The sequence below is a fragment of the Lygodium microphyllum genome, chromosome 19 (genome assembly GCF_053477565.2).
Source record: "Lygodium microphyllum isolate KBCC chromosome 19, Lygodium_microphyllum_v1.1.10, whole genome shotgun sequence".
Classification (NCBI taxonomy): Eukaryota; Viridiplantae; Streptophyta; class Polypodiopsida; order Schizaeales; family Lygodiaceae; genus Lygodium; species Lygodium microphyllum.
In genome coordinates, this window is record NC_141153.1 from 69784942 (window position 1) to 69804486 (window position 19545).

At 40.5% G+C, this 19545-nt stretch overlaps 1 protein-coding gene across 1 annotated transcript; it reads left to right on the forward strand.

Annotated features, from left to right (window-relative positions):
* Nucleotides 1-3439: 3439 nt before the first annotated feature.
* On the forward strand, nucleotides 3440-17666 carry LOC148020000 (protein S-acyltransferase 10-like). The gene is made up of 12 exons (XM_087700246.1): nucleotides 3440-4035; nucleotides 4195-4368; nucleotides 4559-4676; nucleotides 7369-7443; nucleotides 7555-7625; nucleotides 8552-8645; nucleotides 10676-10709; nucleotides 10871-10980; nucleotides 16221-16310; nucleotides 16393-16476; nucleotides 16939-17004; nucleotides 17080-17666. Exons 2-12 carry the CDS (start codon nucleotides 4311-4313, stop codon nucleotides 17252-17254), a joined length of 975 nt encoding a protein of 324 aa, XP_087556372.1. The 5' UTR covers nucleotides 3440-4035; nucleotides 4195-4310; the 3' UTR covers nucleotides 17255-17666.
* Nucleotides 17667-19545: the final 1879 nt, after the last annotated feature.

Genomic DNA, 19545 nt, shown 5'->3' on the forward strand with positions numbered 1-19545 from the left:
CTCTCTCTCTATGCTCTTCTTTATTTTCTTGTCTCTTTGTACCTTTCGATTTTTTGTGCGCGCGCTCTCTCTCTCCTTATTTTTCTTTTCCTCTTTCTCTCTTTTAAGTTTTTTCTTGCTCTCTTTTCTCTCTCTATATTTTTTATTTTCTCTCTTCTTCTTTTTCTCCTCTCTCTCATCTTTTTTCCTTTTTTCTTCTCTCACTCACTCAAAATTTTCATTTCTTTCTCTATAGTTCTCTCTCTTTCTCCCTCCTTCCCTCTCTCTCTTTCAAGTTTTTTTCTCTCTTTCTTTTATTTCTCTCTCTCTATATATATTCTCTATTTTTCTCTTTCCTCTCTTCCCCTATTTTCTCTCTCTCAAATGATATCTTTCCTCTCTCTCTCTCTCTCTAATAAAAAATATGTCAAAAAAGGTTTAATTTTAAAAAGACTTCCCTTCTCTCTTCCTCTTTTTCTCTTTCTTCTTCTCCTCTCTCCCTCTCCTTTTCTTCTCTCTCCCCTCTCTCCTCTTTTTCCCTTTTTCTTCTCTCTCTCCCTTCCCTCCCTCTCTATAAAAGTATGTGAAAAACTATGTCAATAAATTTTAAAGTTAAAAACTTTTAAAATAATTTAATTAAAAGAGAAAGAAAATGTTTAATCTAACAGAGAGAGAGAGAGAGAGAGAGAGAGAGAGAGAGAGAGAGAGAGAGAGAGAGAGAGATTTTTAAATAAGTTAGATTTAATTTAAAAAGGGAGAGGGAAGAGAGAGATAGAAAGCCTAGGCCCTACATGTGTGAGAGAGAGGGGGGGGGGGGAGGGGAGGGTTAATTAAAAAGGGGAGGGGGAAGAAAGAGGGAGAGATTACATGTGAGAGGGGTTGTAATTTAAAAAGGAAGGTTTGGAAAGGGGGGTAGGTTTGGGAAGCCCTTTGGAGGTTCAAGGTTTCTAGAACCTACAATCAAGATAATATAGTAGTATAGATATATCAAATAATATTTACAACCACATCCCTTGGATGTCATGGGTGAAATAGCCAACAGGTAGCTAATTACAATCTTTTCAAGTATACTATAATTAAGTTTATATTGGAGCTTTTCTTTCTGAGCGGACACAAGAAAGATAGAATCTCCTTGACAAATACCCAAAAAGCATTTCATGCTTTGTTCTAATTTCATTTCACTTTTCTTCTTAAGAAATTTCAAAACACATAGAATCTCCATGACACAAGACCCAAAAAACATCTCATTCTTAATTCCAATTTCCTTTTCTCATAGCCACTCTATTCCTATTCCTCTATAGAGCCCTCTTTCTTATGGCTCTAATAACATCCCAAAGTTTTCAAGACCCTTATCTATTGCTCTTTTATCACAGAAAACGCAACTTTGAGGTGAACATTAGCCTTTAAACATGCCTTGAACACCCATTCCATAGTGCTTGAGTGATTCGCCACAGCCACAACACGTGGGTAGCTATTTCTCTACTTTTGTAGCACATTGTGCACCATGCACACTTCTTCATAAACTCAGACAAATTGTCTTTTGTTGCTAACATCTTAATAGTCACCTTCTAAAGTAGCAAGTTCAACTTTGTTGAGGGGATATAGGTCCATACCCATTTCATTCTATACTCCCAAGTGCATATATTGGATGTTGGGGTATTGTGTTCTCCACCCCATCATCACCTTGCTAAACATGGGTTCGTTTTCACCTCAAAGTCCTTTCGTCCTTTCAGGAAGTGAGCCCTTTTCCCGCTTGAGAAACCAAAAATTTGAGCGATCACCCTGTTAAAGCCATTAGGAAGTAGGGCAATTCTCCTTGTTTTCGACATTTCTCTTATCCCAAATATCAACCCTTTTATTCTCAATACTTATTCAAACCTTTGTGGGAAAGTATGCTAGCCATCTTCCTATTCTTCTTGGTGGGGGGGCTCCCCACTTCAAAGGCACAGGGTAGTAACTTGAGATTCCAAGCTAGTGATGTGCCCCACTTCCTAAGGTACTCATTGGACCACTTCAACATGCTTAGGATTGAGTTCTAGCTTTGAGGGAGTTTGTTAGTAGTTTCTGACCATGGAACCTTAAATTCAATCCCAATTAGAATACATTTGCCCAAGTTAAGCCACCCATTTACCTTTCATGGCATGGAAATTCTCTAACCACCTTCTCATGATCACAACCTAAGGGGATGCTAGGTTCACCTTTTCAAGTCGACCAAAACATCAATCTAATGGCCTTATTCAATAAGGACAACTTCTAGGTCTCCATTAGATATACTTTCACATAAGGCCGTGTGATAGCATGCCAACCTTCATTGTCTCTATATTCTCAAACAAAATGCCTAAACATTTTTGCCATAGAATTCCAATTTGCCTTGGTGAAGGGGTAGATAGAAGCGACAAAGGCAACACCTAGGATAACTACCATGTTTGGGAACACTATTTTGCCACTTAGACTAATCAAGAGTCCTTGAAACTTTCTCAGTTTGTCCTCCACCTTACCACATAAACTTTTGTTTGGTGGTGAGGGCAATGGCCATTGATATCACAAACACTTAAACACTTGCCCCGGAAAAATCATATTGAAGCCATATTACATTAGCCATTGCTCTACACATGTGGCATTGTCCATCTCATGCAGGCATTTGAATTCTTTTCCAAAACTCAATGTGCGGGCACATGCCTAGAAATTGTGCAATGCCATAGGGATGTAGGGAATGTTAGTGGGAGAGCTAGCCGTGTGAGATAGGTGCATATGTATGTCCATCTCTCTTTGCACATGGCATGCTCTTATATTTTCTCTCTCCTCTTCTCATGGAGAGAGAGAGAGAGAGAGAGAGAGAGAGAGAGAGAGAGAGAGAGAGAGAGAGAGAGAGAGAGAGAGAGAGAGAGAGAGAGAGAGAGAGAGAGAGAGAGAGAGTGTGTGTGTGTGTGTGTGTGTGTGTGTGGGGAAGTGAAGGAGATGAAACTTCTATGTGTGGGAAGAGGAAGAGAAGGAAGTGATATTGTGATATCTCACAATGTTGCTTCTCAACATCTTCATGCTATATGTTCGGCTATCCTTTTTTAAGGGGAATATAAATATGCAACCTCTTTTCCAAACGTTCCATTGCGAACGAAACTATAAACTATATGTGGTCGAAGTATGAGACAGTGTGAGGCCTATCACAAGTTCTTGATTTTCTTAGTTGTTGCTTGGGCGCGTTTCCGAGCCTAGACCTATTGGGCAGTGGTTAGATGATCCTTGAAGGCCAATAAATTTTTGCGATGTCCACTCACGTTTGCGAGGTGTGTGGAATCTGGATGATGGAACCGGCCAAGGACCCAAAAGAATAAAAGCCTGGCGTGCGCGCTGCAATCCATGTGAACGAATGTGAAACAGGGGACTCGGGAGTCCAATTTCCAAAACGTGTCAAGCGCACAGGATGGTAGAAGTTATTAAGCGTTGGGTTTCCGCTGTAAGTCCACACTCTGTGGCCTCCCTACTGTCTGTCCTTTTTTACCCTGCAATCTACACGTGCTGGCGAGACAGGGGCTCGAGAGACATCAACACACCGGAAGCATCCTAGTAATCGTACCACGGTGTTTGCAGCACAAGCTTATCCTTTCCTCTGGGCGAGCATATCGTGCTCCTGGGTTGCAGTTTGTTTTTTGACATTCTTGGGCTAGAGAGAGGATTTGAGCTCCTCTGTTTTTGTTCTGTTTTTTAAAGCCTTCGATCTGAAGGCATATTGGCAGAAGAAGAAACAAAATGCTTGTGACGCCGATCCTGCCCATACGCGTCAATGTTTGATGGAGTAATCGACGAGCCATTGTCACATTGTCGATGCATAGAAAAGCTTAAAATGCGTCTGCAGTCGGTTGTTGATATACTTGGGCGAGAGAGAGGATCTGAGCTACCCTGTTTTTGTTCCGTTTTGCCTTTGATCTGAGGCTAAAGTCGCAGAACAGGAGGGAGAGAATGGTGGTGATGCTGATCCTGTTTAAGAACCCCAGTGTTTGATGAAGCAGCTGATGCACCATTTGCACATTGTCGCTGCATAGAAAAAGCTTAAAATGGGTAACACAAAAAAATTTAAGGCTTACTGCCTAAGTCTCTAAATGTTATAGGGAGGCGCAAAAAGTCTCAGTCTGCATTTCCTATACATTTTCCTTAGAAGGAGACTTTTTTTTTTGTGCAATCCAATCCCATTTCTAATGCGGATTTTGTTTGTCACAGTGCCGTACAGGACCAGTCAAATGTTATAGGGAGGCGCACATCACGACCATCTTCATCATCATCATCGTCATCACATCGTCATCATTATTGTCATCATCATCAGCATCCTGTGCTTCATGTCCACACGCATTCAAGCCCCACTGCCTGGTCTGCGCATGGGTGATAATTGGCCAGGTTGCACAGATTTATTCTTCCATTTTGCTACCACTTCTTGCACATGTCCCTTTGTAACTTTCTGTTTGATCCTATGGATTCTTTGCAACGTGCAAGCCGTTCAAATCTGTTGTTCTTTTACGCACAAGCCTTTAGTGTGAAATTCCTTGCTTTGTTAACTTTACTGACTTTTGGTATTGCGTTTGATTAGCAACTCCTGGCTTATCATGGAAGTCCAAGCTTGGGATGGTTTTCCTTCACCTTTTCTTTGTTGCTGCTTTGTTTGGTCTAAACTCAGAGTTGCAGCAGACGACCCTACAACATCCCTGGTAAGCAAGTTAGCCGCCTTTCTTGCAAATTTCTGCAACTCTGTATATAAAATTGCAGGACCATTGGAGGGCCTAGCGGCCTTAAAAGCAAATCTCATGCTCCCCTTTGTTGGCTAAAGTACCTGTTTGGGATTGGCTCAGGCAGGGATATTATACATGAAGGATGCACTGGCAAGTTGACTCTCTGGTTGAATGGGGGGACCTGGCTCAGGCAGGGATAGTTTTATGTACATGAAGTATGCAATGGCAAGCTTTTGTCAAGCTACACAATTTTCGCTGTCATTCGAGTATCTTTGTGGAAACCCCTGCTATGACGATGAGTCATGAAAGTCTTCTCTAGTCTTGAGTAGTAGTGCCCATATAGATTTCTTAAAACAAATAAACTATTACTGGCTGTTCAATTTTACAGTCTTAGCCTAATTCTCTGGCAACAGTGCAGTGAGTGAATGTTGGATTGAGTGTTGTCAAATGGAGTTGGGACAGTGAAGGCAGAAGTTGGCAGCATGTCAATCCCTTTCGATGAGAGCAAGTTTTTACTTAGGATTGCTTGAGATCAGGTGGTCAAATGGGGTAATGAGGCGCCACTTGTTTGCTTTGTTAAGCAAGGTGAGCTTCTGGCTAAACCAGCACTGCTTTGTTTCGTCATAATCTATTTGTGTTGCAGTGGAGGCTTTGAGTATCCATGTGATAGGGGTCTCTCCTTCAGAAAGGAGGTATAAGTCTTGTTGTGGCCTTGTTATTCTGCTGGATCCTTTATGAAAGTCAAGGGCAATAGGTGGGTATATACTCATTTGATTTCAGTATTTGTGGGGTCGAACCACTGCCTTTGAAATGCTGACTTTGGTGAGGTGGCTCAAGGTAAATCTTTGCTCCCTTGGCCTTTTCAAACCCATAGGTTTATTTGAACCACTGAACATGTGTCATACTGAAGATATCTAGAATTAGTGCCCTTAGCTGAAGGCCTTTAGAATTAGTGCTGTTAGTGTTGTTTTTGTTCAATCAACATACCTTGCACCTCCAAATACTGCAAATTGGCAGCTTTGGTTTTCCTATACAAAGCCCTCTACTGAAGGACATTGCACAAAGCTGTTTCTAACCAATGTGAGACTTTTAGATAATAACTCATTGAACTGATTCATTGACTCAGAGTGATCTTGTACAGTCTGAATGGGCCAATAGGAAGGGTCTAGTACTATCTATAATGCTTTTGGAAATACATCTAAAATCTTAACAGAAGGCATACTGGTATGGTGACATTCTTTTTTGCAAGTCAACTGAATGCCTCGTCAGCGTTTGTGATTCTGTCAGGAAGATCTGCCACTGGGAGGAATTTAGAATCTTAGAGTCATCAACTATCGTTCCTATACCTCTTCAACAAGATTGATAGCATGTACATCATAGTGAGGTACATCATAGTGAGGATTTGTAAGGAATTGAACTAGTGGCATATTTGAATAAATACTTGGTGTCACATTGACCTAAGTATAAAGCATGTACATCGTAGTGAGGATTTGTAAGGAATTGAATTAGCAGCATATTTGAATAAATACTTAGTGTCACATTGACCTTAGTATAAAATGTGTGAAGGATACTTGCATAGACACCACTTGAATAATACAACTTTGTCCTTTGACCTTCTCAAGCTTTTCTCTTGTCCTTTCAGGGCTGGCAGGCATCTCCCTCCCTTTTTTCTCTCTCTCTCTCTCTGTCCAATTACAGTCTTTATCTTTCCTTGTCTAGTCTTTTGCTCTCCTCTGCACTCTATTTCTCTCTCTCTCTCTCTCTCTCTCTCTCTCTCTCTCTCTTTTGCAGTCTTCTCTCTTCTCTCTCCTCTCAATCCCCTTCATTACAAGATTTCTATAATTTTGGGGACAATATAGGCTTTTCTTAGGTGCATTTGTACTTTGGCATGTAGCATTTGATTGTTGCAACTCTAGAGTAATCTGCATTTGTTTGGTGAACCCTTTCAAAATATGTCTCTGGCAATTGGGATGTGCTACTTTTAAAATGACAATGAGTGCATCATGTTGTTGGGCACTGCTTTCAAGTCGAGCTGAAGAAGAATTGTTAGTGATATAGTTCAAATCGTACTGTTGTATGGTTGATTCAATCATACTTTGCATATCTATAGACATGTGATATGGCTCAGTCGTATTTGGAATGTTTTATTCTTATAGCATGGGAGTTGTTGGGGGGAAAAAGGCTCATGTAAAGATGTCATGGTTTTGTGTTAGCTTCGTTTTAACCAAAATTGTTATTGTCATTTGTGCATTGAAGTTTTGTTAGAAATTAAGGAAAATATGATCAAGGTCGGGATTCAAATCACAAATCATTGTCCAATCATGGTTATATAATCTATATGCATATGAAATATGGAAATATATGAAAAGAACTATGGGTAGCCAGGTCCATGAGCATCCATGTTCATTTATGTTTCATGAATCATAACATGGCATGGAGAAGTAGAATGCATTTCTGCTTGAGCAAAAAAGTCTATCTGCGCTTATGTACAGTGAAGATGATGATTGGTTTAAGGACTACAGCTGTTCCCTATCTTCCTTGCAGGCAACATAAATCCCCTTCAATTTTTATGTTGCCATTTGAAGTGTGCACTTATATATACTTTCAAATTAGGAATGAAAAATTGGTGAGTTGAAATTTTGATGCGAAAAGCTTTATTATTTTAATACAGGCTTACATTCTTGTACCTGCTGATGCTTGTAGCTACACTACTACAATATTGGTTCACTGCCGGCTCTGATCCAGGGTACTTTCTTGAGAGGATTTTTGATTTAATTCATTGTTGTTGAAATTAAACACAATTGTTGAATTTGTTATCATTGCTTTCATAATTTCTTTCTCCAATAATTCTTTACAGATACCTTGTGGAGGAACTGAAAAAAGATGCTGAAGCAGAAGGAGCTATGAATAGATTATTAAATGATTCAAGTTGGTAATCTCAAGTTTTGAAGATTCTGTTTTTTGGTTGTTGAGATGGAAAACATTATATTAATTGGAATGCAAAAAATAGTTTACATTTTACAATGGCACAATAGCTTTCAAATATGTCAATACATGCATATGACTTTTCCCTGGTTGCAATTATATGTGGCCATGCCACCTATGATATAGATCACATTACAGTGTTGTCTAAGTCTTTTTCTGCCTTTGAATGATTAGATATAGGATTGTGTTAGGAAAAGGTCTTTCTGGCACTGAGAGTTAGTTGGGCATACTTGTTCCATTGGCATCATGTGTACAAAGAGGCCTTCTTCTGTTCTTGTGCTCCAATTATTTTAACTGTGTGTGAGACTCTTATCCTTCTGGCCCTTTTTGAGCCTTGCAAGACTGCTTATCCTTTTTGCTATCTCCACTGAGGTATTGACTACATGTGTCCAGTATTGGGGTTAGGTGCCCAATTGCTGCAACTTGCTTGTACCATTGCTTTCATCTGTTCACCAAACTCCATGGGCACACACTTTCTAGTGCAAACTTTTTGAGCCAATTTGTTTTTTCAGTTGTACATAGGGCTTTCAGTATTGTGACGTAAGCAAGTGTGGTTCCAGCTGTAAACAACCCTTTGATGATTACAGCTTTTTTGTATGAAGCACTGATTTGAAATGATCCTATCCATTCCCTTAAGAATTATTGGTTTATTTTGGTAATGGGATTCATTTTGGATATTTGTGATATCACCATTTTTTGGGTTGCATTATTCTGGTGAAATTGTACTGGGTATACCTAGTGTAGTAGAAAGGAATCATAGGTATTTTTGCTTTAAGTGGATGTCACTGGAAGCAACAGAGAGGCTACTGTAGGAATTAAAATAGCTAAAATTTTTGTGAGCATACTGAAAAATTCTTGTGGTGTGGAAGCAAGGGTGCAAAAGGAAAAGAAATTGGATGAAAGTGGAAGTCAAAATGGATGTGGCAAGGTTTACTCATTTGGAGGACCAAAGACTGTTCCCAGGCAAGTTAGCTATTCTTTTCTGCTAGTAATTTAGTTGGAGTTCCTCTCCCCTATTTTGTCCATGTTGGTTTTTTGACTTAGACAACTATCTTACAAGAATGTAGTCCAAGGGTTTCTTTTGTACTCATGAGTGCACTTGAATTCATAAAGTTAATATGAACATGCAATTGGAGTTGAGCAACGCTAAATTGGACAAAAATAAGTGCCATTAATCACTTGAATTCATGAAGGTAATATGAACATGCAATTAGAGCTTGAGCAAGGTTGAATTGGGCCAAAATTAGCACTGATTAATGGCAGAAAATTTGGAGAGTAACATTTGAAGATGCATGCCAAGACTAATGGACACAATATGGTAGCTCTTTTTTGTTGGAAGGTTGTACTCATGAATCCCATGCACACAACTATTTCAGGATGTTGTAGTGATTGTGGATTATGGCATATGTGAGCAACCTGTTGCTTTGTCCTATCGCCCTTCAAATCCCGATTGCTTAGTGCTTACAGCCAAGCAGTTAGTAAATCTATGCACCCACAAACACTTCAGTCTGCCCTGTTTGAATGACTAGCTCATGCTTGCACTGCCTTGCACTTATGGTCTGGTTGATGACTCGTCTAGGAGAAGACCTTGAACAGTTCCAAGTCCTTGATCTTGCCGAATAGAGTAGAAGAGGGATGATTATGATCTTTGATCCACCACGACCATGATGACAATGCTATGCTGTTGTCATGGCCCATAATAGGCATTTGGCTCAACTTGTTTGGAGGAAATGGTCCTTCCAACCCTTAAAAGTACTGTGGCACAACCTTAATTGTGCCATGCCAGTCCAGAAAACCAGCAAAATAGAACAATGCATTGGCTAACAACACGACTGCTGTTGCACACGATGCTGCTGTTTGCTATTCTGCTGCTCACCATGATTGCTGCCCACTTGATCATCTATGTGCCAGAGTGCACTGCATCTTCCCCATTGAAATTGTAGCTGTCCTCAGCTGCGCCGCAGCCCATTAGAATCCATGAAAGTGCCACCAACCTCTTGAAGAGGGCCACGAAGCTACCGAAGCTCTACATTGCTTCTCTAGAACTATTGCAACTCTTGGTTTCAACTTGAACCATAGTGATGCCACCATTGTGGATCTCAAAGCTGTGGATTGCAAAGCTTGTGTTGCACCGTCCCATTTGTTACTACAGTTTGATACCAAGTCATTGTCACTCATAAATTGAACCATATATATCGTGTCATGTGCCTTTGTTTGAGGACACTCTTGAGGCTTGTGACCCTTTTTCTTGCACTTGAAACACTTGCTCTTCTCCCTTGTTGGGGCTGTTTAAATAACTAGAAAAATGCTAGAAAAATATGATAACTTGAAAGGCAATTTTAGGTGACCTAAAGTTCTAATGCTCAATAATGTGTGGAAACTAGTATAATGCACATAACATAATTGCAGGGCCTCTCTAGGAGGGATGGAGGTATGCAATGACTATTATGGAGTCCAAGATGATCACAAAGAATTAAGGATCATTCAACTTTGATCCATAGCACAATTGTTAGACCTACATTAGATCAGCTACAAAACCTGGCATGATAGTAAACAAACATAGCTCAAAACTAACATCCAACTCACCTCTCAACATAGAGCCAATCTAGTTCAACCATTTTGAAAGGAATGCCAAGTCAAAACTCAAGAAGAAGCTATAAAACATAGTGGAATCATATAACATAGTGGGTTTGAGCAACAGAACACCCCGAAATCCTTTTACATAACAATGATTGATGAATCCTAATTCCTAACTGTTTCATAAAATAAAGAAGATCAAAGCTAAACTTGTGAGAAAAGTGGAGGCATCTCATTGGGCTGTTAGACATTCAAATCTGCATCTAAGATTCTTTGCTTATTACTTTGTATATATTGGTCTTCTATGCATTTGGAAGATAGGACATGTATAAGAGGTCCAATATAATGATCGTATGATTTCTTTCTGTCGCTTTTTAAATTTCTTGACAGGGAATTTTGTGTTGTTTTGATGGCAGTGAGGATGTGTGCTCTGTTTGTGGTGTCCATCAGGTCTGTGAATGCAGGACTTATACCTTATTTACATTAAATGTGATGTAAAGTAATCGGTTGAGTTATGTCTATTTTCAAATCTAAACTTTATTTTTACTTGAACTTAAGTGTATGAAGCTAACCTTTTTACTTATAGATGAGAGTTATTGTTACCATTGCAGCCATTGCGGACAAAACATTGCAATGATTGCAACAAATGTGTACTAGAGTTTGACCACCACTGTTATTGGCTCGGCACATGTGTTGGCTATATGAATCATCGAAGGTTTTGGTATGAGATCTGATTTGACCTTTTTTTGGATCTTAAATGCATTATCAAGTTTCATTCACTTGTTGAAAAGCACAGTGTTGATGATTGGTCTCCACATCTAGATTTAAAAGATGGTAGTTTAACTAGAGGTTAGATTTTTCAAAATTTTTAAGTTGATCGGCTTTTATAATAGTTCTTGATTTTATGTATGCTCAAATCTAATTTAAATAAGAGGAGTTGAGCAAGGAAGCTTGTCTTAGTCAAAGTTGATGTCATCCAGGTGGGTGGAGGACAAGGCTCTCCACTAATTTAACATTGTCATCATAGGTTGCAATATCACATTTTATAGATTGGCTGACTGAAATCTCATCAATAGTTGAGATGGACTACACTTATTCTTGTTGACACCCTTGTGTGGGTAGATACTCAAGAGTGGTGTCATCTTTTGAAGATTTGGAGTCAAGTAAAAAATGGTGGTGGAAGGAAGACACATAAAACTTGATGAGCAACAAGAGATGAAGAAGGTAGGGATGAGCGTGCTTTGAAACCATTGTTGGAAATGGAGAACCACTTGAAAGAGTGTGAGTCAGAAAGGGGAAAAATACCGAAGACGTTTTTTCCAAAAGAGGATGAGATACAAAATATGAGCTTGTATCTCATCTTCTCTAGACCAAGGCATATATCAAATAGCTTGGCCTCTACTAAATGCTCAAGGTAAAGAAAAGAGGATGAGATTCGAAATATGAGCTTGTTTATGAGGCCAAGGTATGCACAACTAGCTTGCCACAATGGTCTATTTGCAACAATCGACAATCTTGTAGGGACCAAGTTACTAAATTTCACCCCCCAAGTGAATGGAGACAGTATGTCTAAAGAGATTCTCTAGACATTTGAGGAGCAAGAAGCACCTATGAGTTAGATGTGGATGCTGAAAAATCTTGTTCACTTGTGAGGAATAAACTATCAATGCCTAGATGACAAAGGCCAATGAGAGGTAGATGCTCATATGGATAAGGTCGATGTTAGATTGACCCTGTATGTTGCAAAATGGCAAACGGGTTGGGTAGATAGTAGAGGTTGTGAGGGTGCGCAATGGAAAGAGGAAGGCAAACACAGAGAGGAGACAGAGAGAACACATGAGAGAGAAGAAATAATGTGATTGCAATGGCTGAAGGTTGCAATAGTCAGCCCCAACATGCAGCTCTACGCGTCAGTGTGGGTGCCAAATGGTAGTAGGGGGATGAGAGAATGAGGGCTAGTTGATCACGAAGGATCATTGATGGATAATAAAAGTGGGAGGGCAGGCCAACTATATATAGGTGAAAAAGAGGGAAAACCCTAAATGTGGTTAAATCCTTAAAAAATAGCCAAATGTGCACAACAAGAAATGCACTAATGTGCCCTGCATCTAAAGTGTCTAGCACATAAAATGGCTACCAAAGACAATGTCAGAGCTCCTAATGTCCTCATTGAGCCTCACAGGTAGGAGATGACCACACAAAACACACGATTGCTAACACTCCCTCTCAGATCTTGGATGTGGTGGAAGGCCAAAGGAGATGCGGATTCGAAGGTGGGAGGATCAGTGCTGCCAATGTCGATGAAGTCCGTCGATGGAGATAGCCAGCCAAGGAGTAAGATCCCCTGTCCATATAAACATCGGGAACCACTAGAGGAGATGGTGGGGGATGGGATGGAACTTGTGGGATAAATGGTGCACAATTGGAAATGGGTGCAGCAATAGACAATTGCCTTGGAGGGCCTGGCACACAAAGGAAGGGGAATGGATCATAGATAGCTTACTTTTGGTCAACCTACCACAAAAGTGGCTCATGTAGAAGAATCCTCAAGAAAGATGACTGACTCGGCGAAGACCATGCAAGTCCCAAGTCTAGGAAGGCCTTGAACTGAGAGGAGAGAGAAGCCCAAGCACGGAACATGTAGGGTCTAAAAGATGGAGCTCGATGAACAATCAGACAATAGAGGCAAGGTACCAACACCACTAATAGGCACTAAAGAAATGTCACTGGCAGTGATACCCTTTGATAGACAAAGATCTTGCAACAAATCACCTTAGGGAGTCGTAGGACTCGAGATACCACTAGTAATGAGCCAAGGCTGCTCAGAAGAAGAGAATCAAAGAAGGCTCCTCCACTTGATAAATGTGTAGAAACATTGACTCAGTGGAAATAGCGGGTGGCAAAGTAGAGTTAGATGAAGGCTTTGATGTAGATCCACTTTTCGCTCTTGTATGAAGGTGAGCATATATCCTCAAACACTTCTCCTCGAGGTGCAAGGTCTTCCCACCATAGCAACATGGAATGGCTAGCTTTGGGTTCCCCATCCTTGTTCCTCATCCTTATCCCTTGTTCGACGCTATTCCATGTGACTATATAGCCACATGGAATGGCAAATCTTGGCATTTTCCGTTCCCGTTTCCTGTTCCATGTTGCTACGCTTCCCACAAAGAGGACGAGGGATATCCTCTATGCTTTCCCACAAAAGCTGTATCAGAGTCGAAAGATGACTCCCAACTTCTTTCTCTTCTCTTTCTTCTACTGGGCGTGTCCTATACGTGTAGATAAAGCCACATAAGCATAGCCATGTGCACGGGCTCCACAAGAATCTGTCTCATTGTGACATGCATCCTGCTCAAGCACCAATGGAAGTAGCTCCTTCCAAGCGAGAGTATCTTGGCTGTGAGAAGTGAGAAGCCCGGTGTAGAACACATCATATGTCCTCGACGGAAGATGTGAAAGAAGTGTCACAGTGAGGTGCTCCGAAGAAATGTTTGTACGAAGGAATGAAAGCTGATCTTGAATTTTCTCCATCTTGTGGATGCGATCCCTCATTGTAAGGGAATATGCAATAGAAAGAGAGAGGGTAGGACCAGCACTGGCTCAGGAGCTGCTGTCAACGCTAATTGGGGACTAGAAGCCCCGAAAGAATATAACGGGAAAGAGTAATAAGATGGTGGTGCTCTGAAGAAATGTTTGTACGAAGGAATGAAAGCTGATCTCGAATTTTCTCCATCTTGTGGATGCGATCCCTCATTGTAAGGGAATCTGCAATAGAAAGAGAGAGGGTAGGACCAGCACTGGCTCAAGAGCTGCTGTCAACGCTAATTCGGGACTAGAAGCCCCGAAAAAATATAACGGGAAAGAATAATAAGATGGTGGTCAGTCTAAATGATCTTGAACCACATGCTCCCCCATAGCATAGATGCTGGCCATATCTGTCCTTCAAGAAATACTGGCAAGAAAACAAAGAAGATGCTGTCACTGGAATAAAGGCAACCGATAAAAGGTGTCCTCAGGATGATCGGGGTCTGTCAGGCCACAGTACAAAAGTAGATTAACTGAGGCAAGGTAGACGGGGAGTACGGGGAGTATTTGATGCTGAAGGGAACACACAATGCTGGGCAAAGAGAGGAGCAGCAAATTCAGAGGAAAATAGGTCTTCAACCTGTAAACACAGCCAAACCAAGGGTTGGTCAAGGACCAGCAATGCTTGGAAAGCGAGTCCTTGCAGTAAACACAAATCTGCCCTGACGTTGGCCTGCTATGGAGGCCGCCCAGATGAAATATGATGTCACCCAAATTAAAAGAACCTATCTAATGGAAAATACAGCATTAGAAGGTCTGTTCACCTGTTAGTCTTGGGGGTGTAAGGTGCCCAAAGCTGGAGACTGCCTTGCAGGAACAAAATGCAGATGTGGCAGTGGTTCACCTGCCTGGAAACAGGCCAGATTGGAGGAGGGTCACCTGCATAAAATGCAGGTCAGAACCTGCATAAAGGGCCGCCCAGCAGTAAAAACTGCCCCCCAGCAGAGAAAACCTGTCGCCCAGCAAGAGTAGGATATTGCCTGCCTGAAATGCAGGTGTAAACCTGCTGCATGTGTGCTGCCTGCAAAACACAGATCTGACAATAGGTCGCCCAGCTTGTCAGAAGGCAAAATGCAGGTCTGCTGGCCCCAAACTGGCAATGAAGATGACTAGAATTGCGAATAGAATGCAGATGTGGCAGTGGTTCACCTGCCTGGAAACAGGCCGCCCAGACTGTAGACTGCCCAAAACGCAGATTGGAGGAGGGTCACCTGCATAAAATGCAGGTCAGAACCTGCATAAAGGGCCGCCCAGCAGTAAAAACTGCCCCCCAGCAGAGAAAACCTGTCACCCAGCAAGAGTAGGATATTGCCTGCCTGAAACACAGGTGTAAACCTGCTGCATGTGTGCTGCCTGCAAAACACAGATCTGACAATAGGATGCCCAGCTTGTCAGAAGGCAAAATGCAGGTCTGCTGCCCCCAAACTGGCAATGAAGATGACTAGAATTGTGAATAGAGTCCTCTTCAAGATCTCTGGCTCCCATGCATGGCTTTGATACCATGTGAGAGTGCGCAAGGGAAATAGGAAAGCGAACATGGAGAGGAGGCGGTGGCAAAGAGAGAATGTAGGAGAGAGAAGGAACAATGTGACTGCAATGGCTTAGTCAGCCCCAACACGCAGCTCTACATGCTAGTGTGGGTGCTAGATGGTAGCAAGGGGGTGAGAGAATGAGGAGGGTTGGCTGATCACGAAGGATCAATGATGGATAATAAAAGTGGGAGGGCAGGTCGCCTATATATAGGTGAAAAGAGGGAAAACCCTAAATGTGGTCAACCCCCTAAAAATTAGGCAAAAGTGCACAAAAAGAAATTCACTAATGTGCCCTCCATCTAAAACACATAAAATGACAGACAAAGACAATGTTAGAGCTCATAATATCCTCGTTTGACTCAGACTGAGGCTCACAGGCAAGAGATGACCACACAAGACACACGACTGCTAACAGAGGCTGCATATACTAGAAGGTATACATGACTTGTGATCAGCTTAGGCTTATATGGCTGTAGTTAGTTGTCAATTCGAGCTTTTCTATTACAAAATCCTGTTTCTGCTTAGAAAAGAGATCTGTTATGGTTGAAATGATTACTTGTTACTTTTGGATTTCATAAAAAAGTGAGTGCAAATTCAGAGACATTGATTACTTTGGAGAAATTGAGCTTTTTGAGAAACAAAAAGATATCAATGCAGTTTCAAGAATCTGCTGCTAATCATCCAACTCTTCCAATGATAGGCAGTAGGGTGATACAACCACTATTTCAGTAGCAATTGTTGAAGCTTTTTGCTCGAATGACGCGGGACATGTGTGTTTAAATGACTGACTAATGAATTGTGTCTATATCTGAAAGGCAAATAACTTTTCAGAATGTTTTTGCAGGTGGTATATATTTTTAGAGTTTCCATTATGTTTGTGGACGTGTATATTGTACGGTACAGCATTCACGGAAAGCAGAAGCTCTATTACATGGTAACTTTGAGAACACTTTGCTTTGGTTTATTCCCCATTGTGCTGAAAGTGACTTAACTCAAAGGATTGCTGATGTGACCAGGTTACACAATGTTGCAGTTGTTGTCTTACTTATTTTTGTCACACTCTGTGTCATATTTCTGGCATTGCTTCTATTGTTCCACAGGTGCGCTCTTATCCCTTAGGCCTAATGGGCTTCTGTAGTTAGGCAATGTGATTACTCAAGATTCAAATCAATAGCAGAAACATTATGTATAAATTATGCAGAACATTTGGAAGCTTAATTAAAGCATAGACCTATTTTAAACTGTCATTGTAGCGAGACTTGAATTTTCCAGATTGGTCCCTTTCTTTCAATTTCCTATGCTTTTCTAATAAGGGACGTCCCTAGGTTGCCTTGAATAGCTTGTTCAAATACAACTTGCATGCTGTGAATTTTACAAAGTCATTTTAAGGTTCGATCGGTAATTATTTTTTGTTGGTTGTGATACTGTTGTTTTGTTAAGGTGAAGCAGAGTATGAAATGAAACTGAGTTTTGCATATCAGTGCAAAACACATTGCAAAGTCAATCCATACTGTTTTTTTTGACTGTGATAAGTCAGTGACAGTTTAAGCTTTGATCTGCAGCTATCTGATTATTACAAATCAGACCACATATGAACTGATTAGAAGAAGACGGATACCTTATTTAAGGTAACTTGCCTCGTTTACTGTCAAGTTGCTTGTTTTCTTTCAGCTTTATAAGCAATGAATATGTGACTTTTATAGGGATGTACCAGACAATGTCAAACCCTTCAGCAAAGGGTTTGTAAAGAATATGATCACATTCTGCTGTTTATCCCATTCAGTTTATCATATTGAAGTAATGCCAAGCCAAGAGGTTCTGAATGCAAGAGCAAGGTTTTCCTTCTTAGAGACCATTTGTTTCAACTGCTGTTGTTGATGGTGCCCACTGCAAGCAAGCTGACAAAATTGGAGCTACACCTGAAACTGGTGCAGCCACGGTGACAGCCTTTTTCCCAATGAGAATTGACCTCATTACTAGTTAGTTTTGTAGGCGATCCATCCAACTCTTCTCCTACGAAGCTTACCCAAAAGCCTTCTGACAATGTGGCCAAACTCAATATAAATCATACTAACTCGTCTACAATGCAATGGAGCTCTTGAATATTGAATAGTTTGTATCATTTTCTCCTAAATCTCGTCTAATCCATTGTGATATTTGGAATGGACTGCAGCATTTTCTCCTAATTCGATCAAGCTGACACAAGTCCTGCTGATCTGCAAGTAATGTAATAGAGTGCTTGATATTGGAAATAGAATGCACTTTGAAAGCAATAGAAATGGCCTTACATGTACATCACTAGTATAGTTTGATGCTTTGAGCAGTTACCATTATGCTTGAATTGTTGTATTTTCTTCTTGAGTGTCCAGGGTGTCAATAGGTACTACTGAGAGAATTATATGCATGCTGTGATGTACCCTATAACACAGTGTGAACATAAGCATTCGTATTTGTGGCCTTGCCTGCTCAAAAGGCCAGAGTGAAGAGCGAGGCTGGCAATTTTGTCAATGCATTGTAAGAAGTGTAATTTTGTTCAGTAAACTTTGGCACTGGCAAAACCAATCAACCCCAAGCAGCGCGAAGATTGCATATGTACCCTCTCTCACACCGTTAGCTCTTGCTGCCATCCCTTCTAGCCAGCCAGTGTCAATGACAACTCTACCTCCTCACTCATGGCTGGGCATATGCCTGCAGGCTGCCATCCTCCACACATCCATACTCCTCAGTAGTGTCCCAACAGGAAGTGCTTGTCAAAGTGCTCCATCTTCATGGTTAGACTCACTTTTGTAGAAGCTGTCCAAGGAGTTGGGATTAACTTCCTAGGTCGTATGAAAGGGAGCTATGGTAGAACATTATGATTCCCAACTTTTCCTACAGCCACTCGTTTACTTGGCACCTGTCTGTATACTCTTCATACTGTGGATTGCTGTGCAATTACACTCCCTAGTGGACTTGGGCTGCCTGTTTGGGATCATATTTTGACCTGATTTTAGGTGTAGCATTAGGATTTGACATGCACCCCCCTACTTTTCACAGGACGCTTGCATTTGGACCTTGCCATTACTAGTGATGTGGCAAATTTGAATAGTGAATACATTGACAGGTGCACTAAATTTATGTGGCAAATTTATGTGATTGTACATACAAGTAGGTAACTTGAACAAATTGGACCATAGTAAACAATGAAATGTGAAGCACATTTCGCATGATATTGTTCATGAACTTTCATGAAGTTTCGACCGTATTTATGCAATATCAGCAAAGCACCAATTTCTAATTAAAGTGCATGGAGGGACCAACCACTAGCAAGAATCTCAGAATGTATTTGCATGTAAGGATAGAAAACACAAAAAGCAATATCCAGCAAAAGCATCAATATTGTTCTTGGGTTGTTTTCAAGTCACTAAATAACCTACTCTTCATGTCCTAAAGCTCTATACATTCATTCCATTGCACTTGTTTCAGATTTTGACACTTCTGGAAATTTCATGTTGATGTGATAATTGATATGAAATGTATTTTTGAATGGGATTTATCTTAGAGAATCCTCTTGTATGTGGGCAAAGAGAGGCAAGGAAAATCATGCTCTCCATAGCTTCATAGTGATAGAAACGATTACTTTTATTCATCATTGTTGTAACACTTGACAAATTGAGTGTATGCCCTTGCCCTTCAAATAATTGTACATACTTTTGGTAAAAGTATTGAACACTTTGGTCAATGATAAATAAAATTTCGGGTTGAGTTCATAAATCTTTGAAAGTTACACTAATGGTGAAACTCTTTCAAAGGCAAGTATCTTTTGATCACATATTGAGAAAATTGCATGCATAATATAATGTATTGTTTTCCTCTTTATTGGTCAATGTAGTGTTAATGTGAATTCTCATAGAGATTATGCTTTTTTTTCCCATACTCTTTACCATATAGACTTTGCCTCGACATGCTTCATTGAGTACTTATGGATTTGCAATGCATTCTTTTGCAAGGAGTTTGCCTTTAATATTAACAAATGGATTCTTCTTTTGGGTAAATAAGCATTGCTTACATTTTACTCACTCTTTCCTATCACTGTTAATGGGATACAACCAAGGATGTTGGACTTTCTGATGCTCAAGAAATATCTTATGGTTTCTCTTAAATTTTTTCCTTTTCTTTGCCTAATCCAT

Coding starts and splice junctions, on each gene's coding strand:
- LOC148020000 (XM_087700246.1), top strand. CDS start 4,311: ATGTCCACACGCATTCAAGCCCCACTGCCTGGTCTGCGCATGGGTGAT. Junction 7,444..7,554: donor ACTGCCGGCTCTGATCCAGG/GTACTTTCTTGA, acceptor AATTCTTTACAG/ATACCTTGTGGAGGAACTGA. Junction 16,311..16,392: donor AGCAGAAGCTCTATTACATG/GTAACTTTGAGA, acceptor TGATGTGACCAG/GTTACACAATGTTGCAGTTG.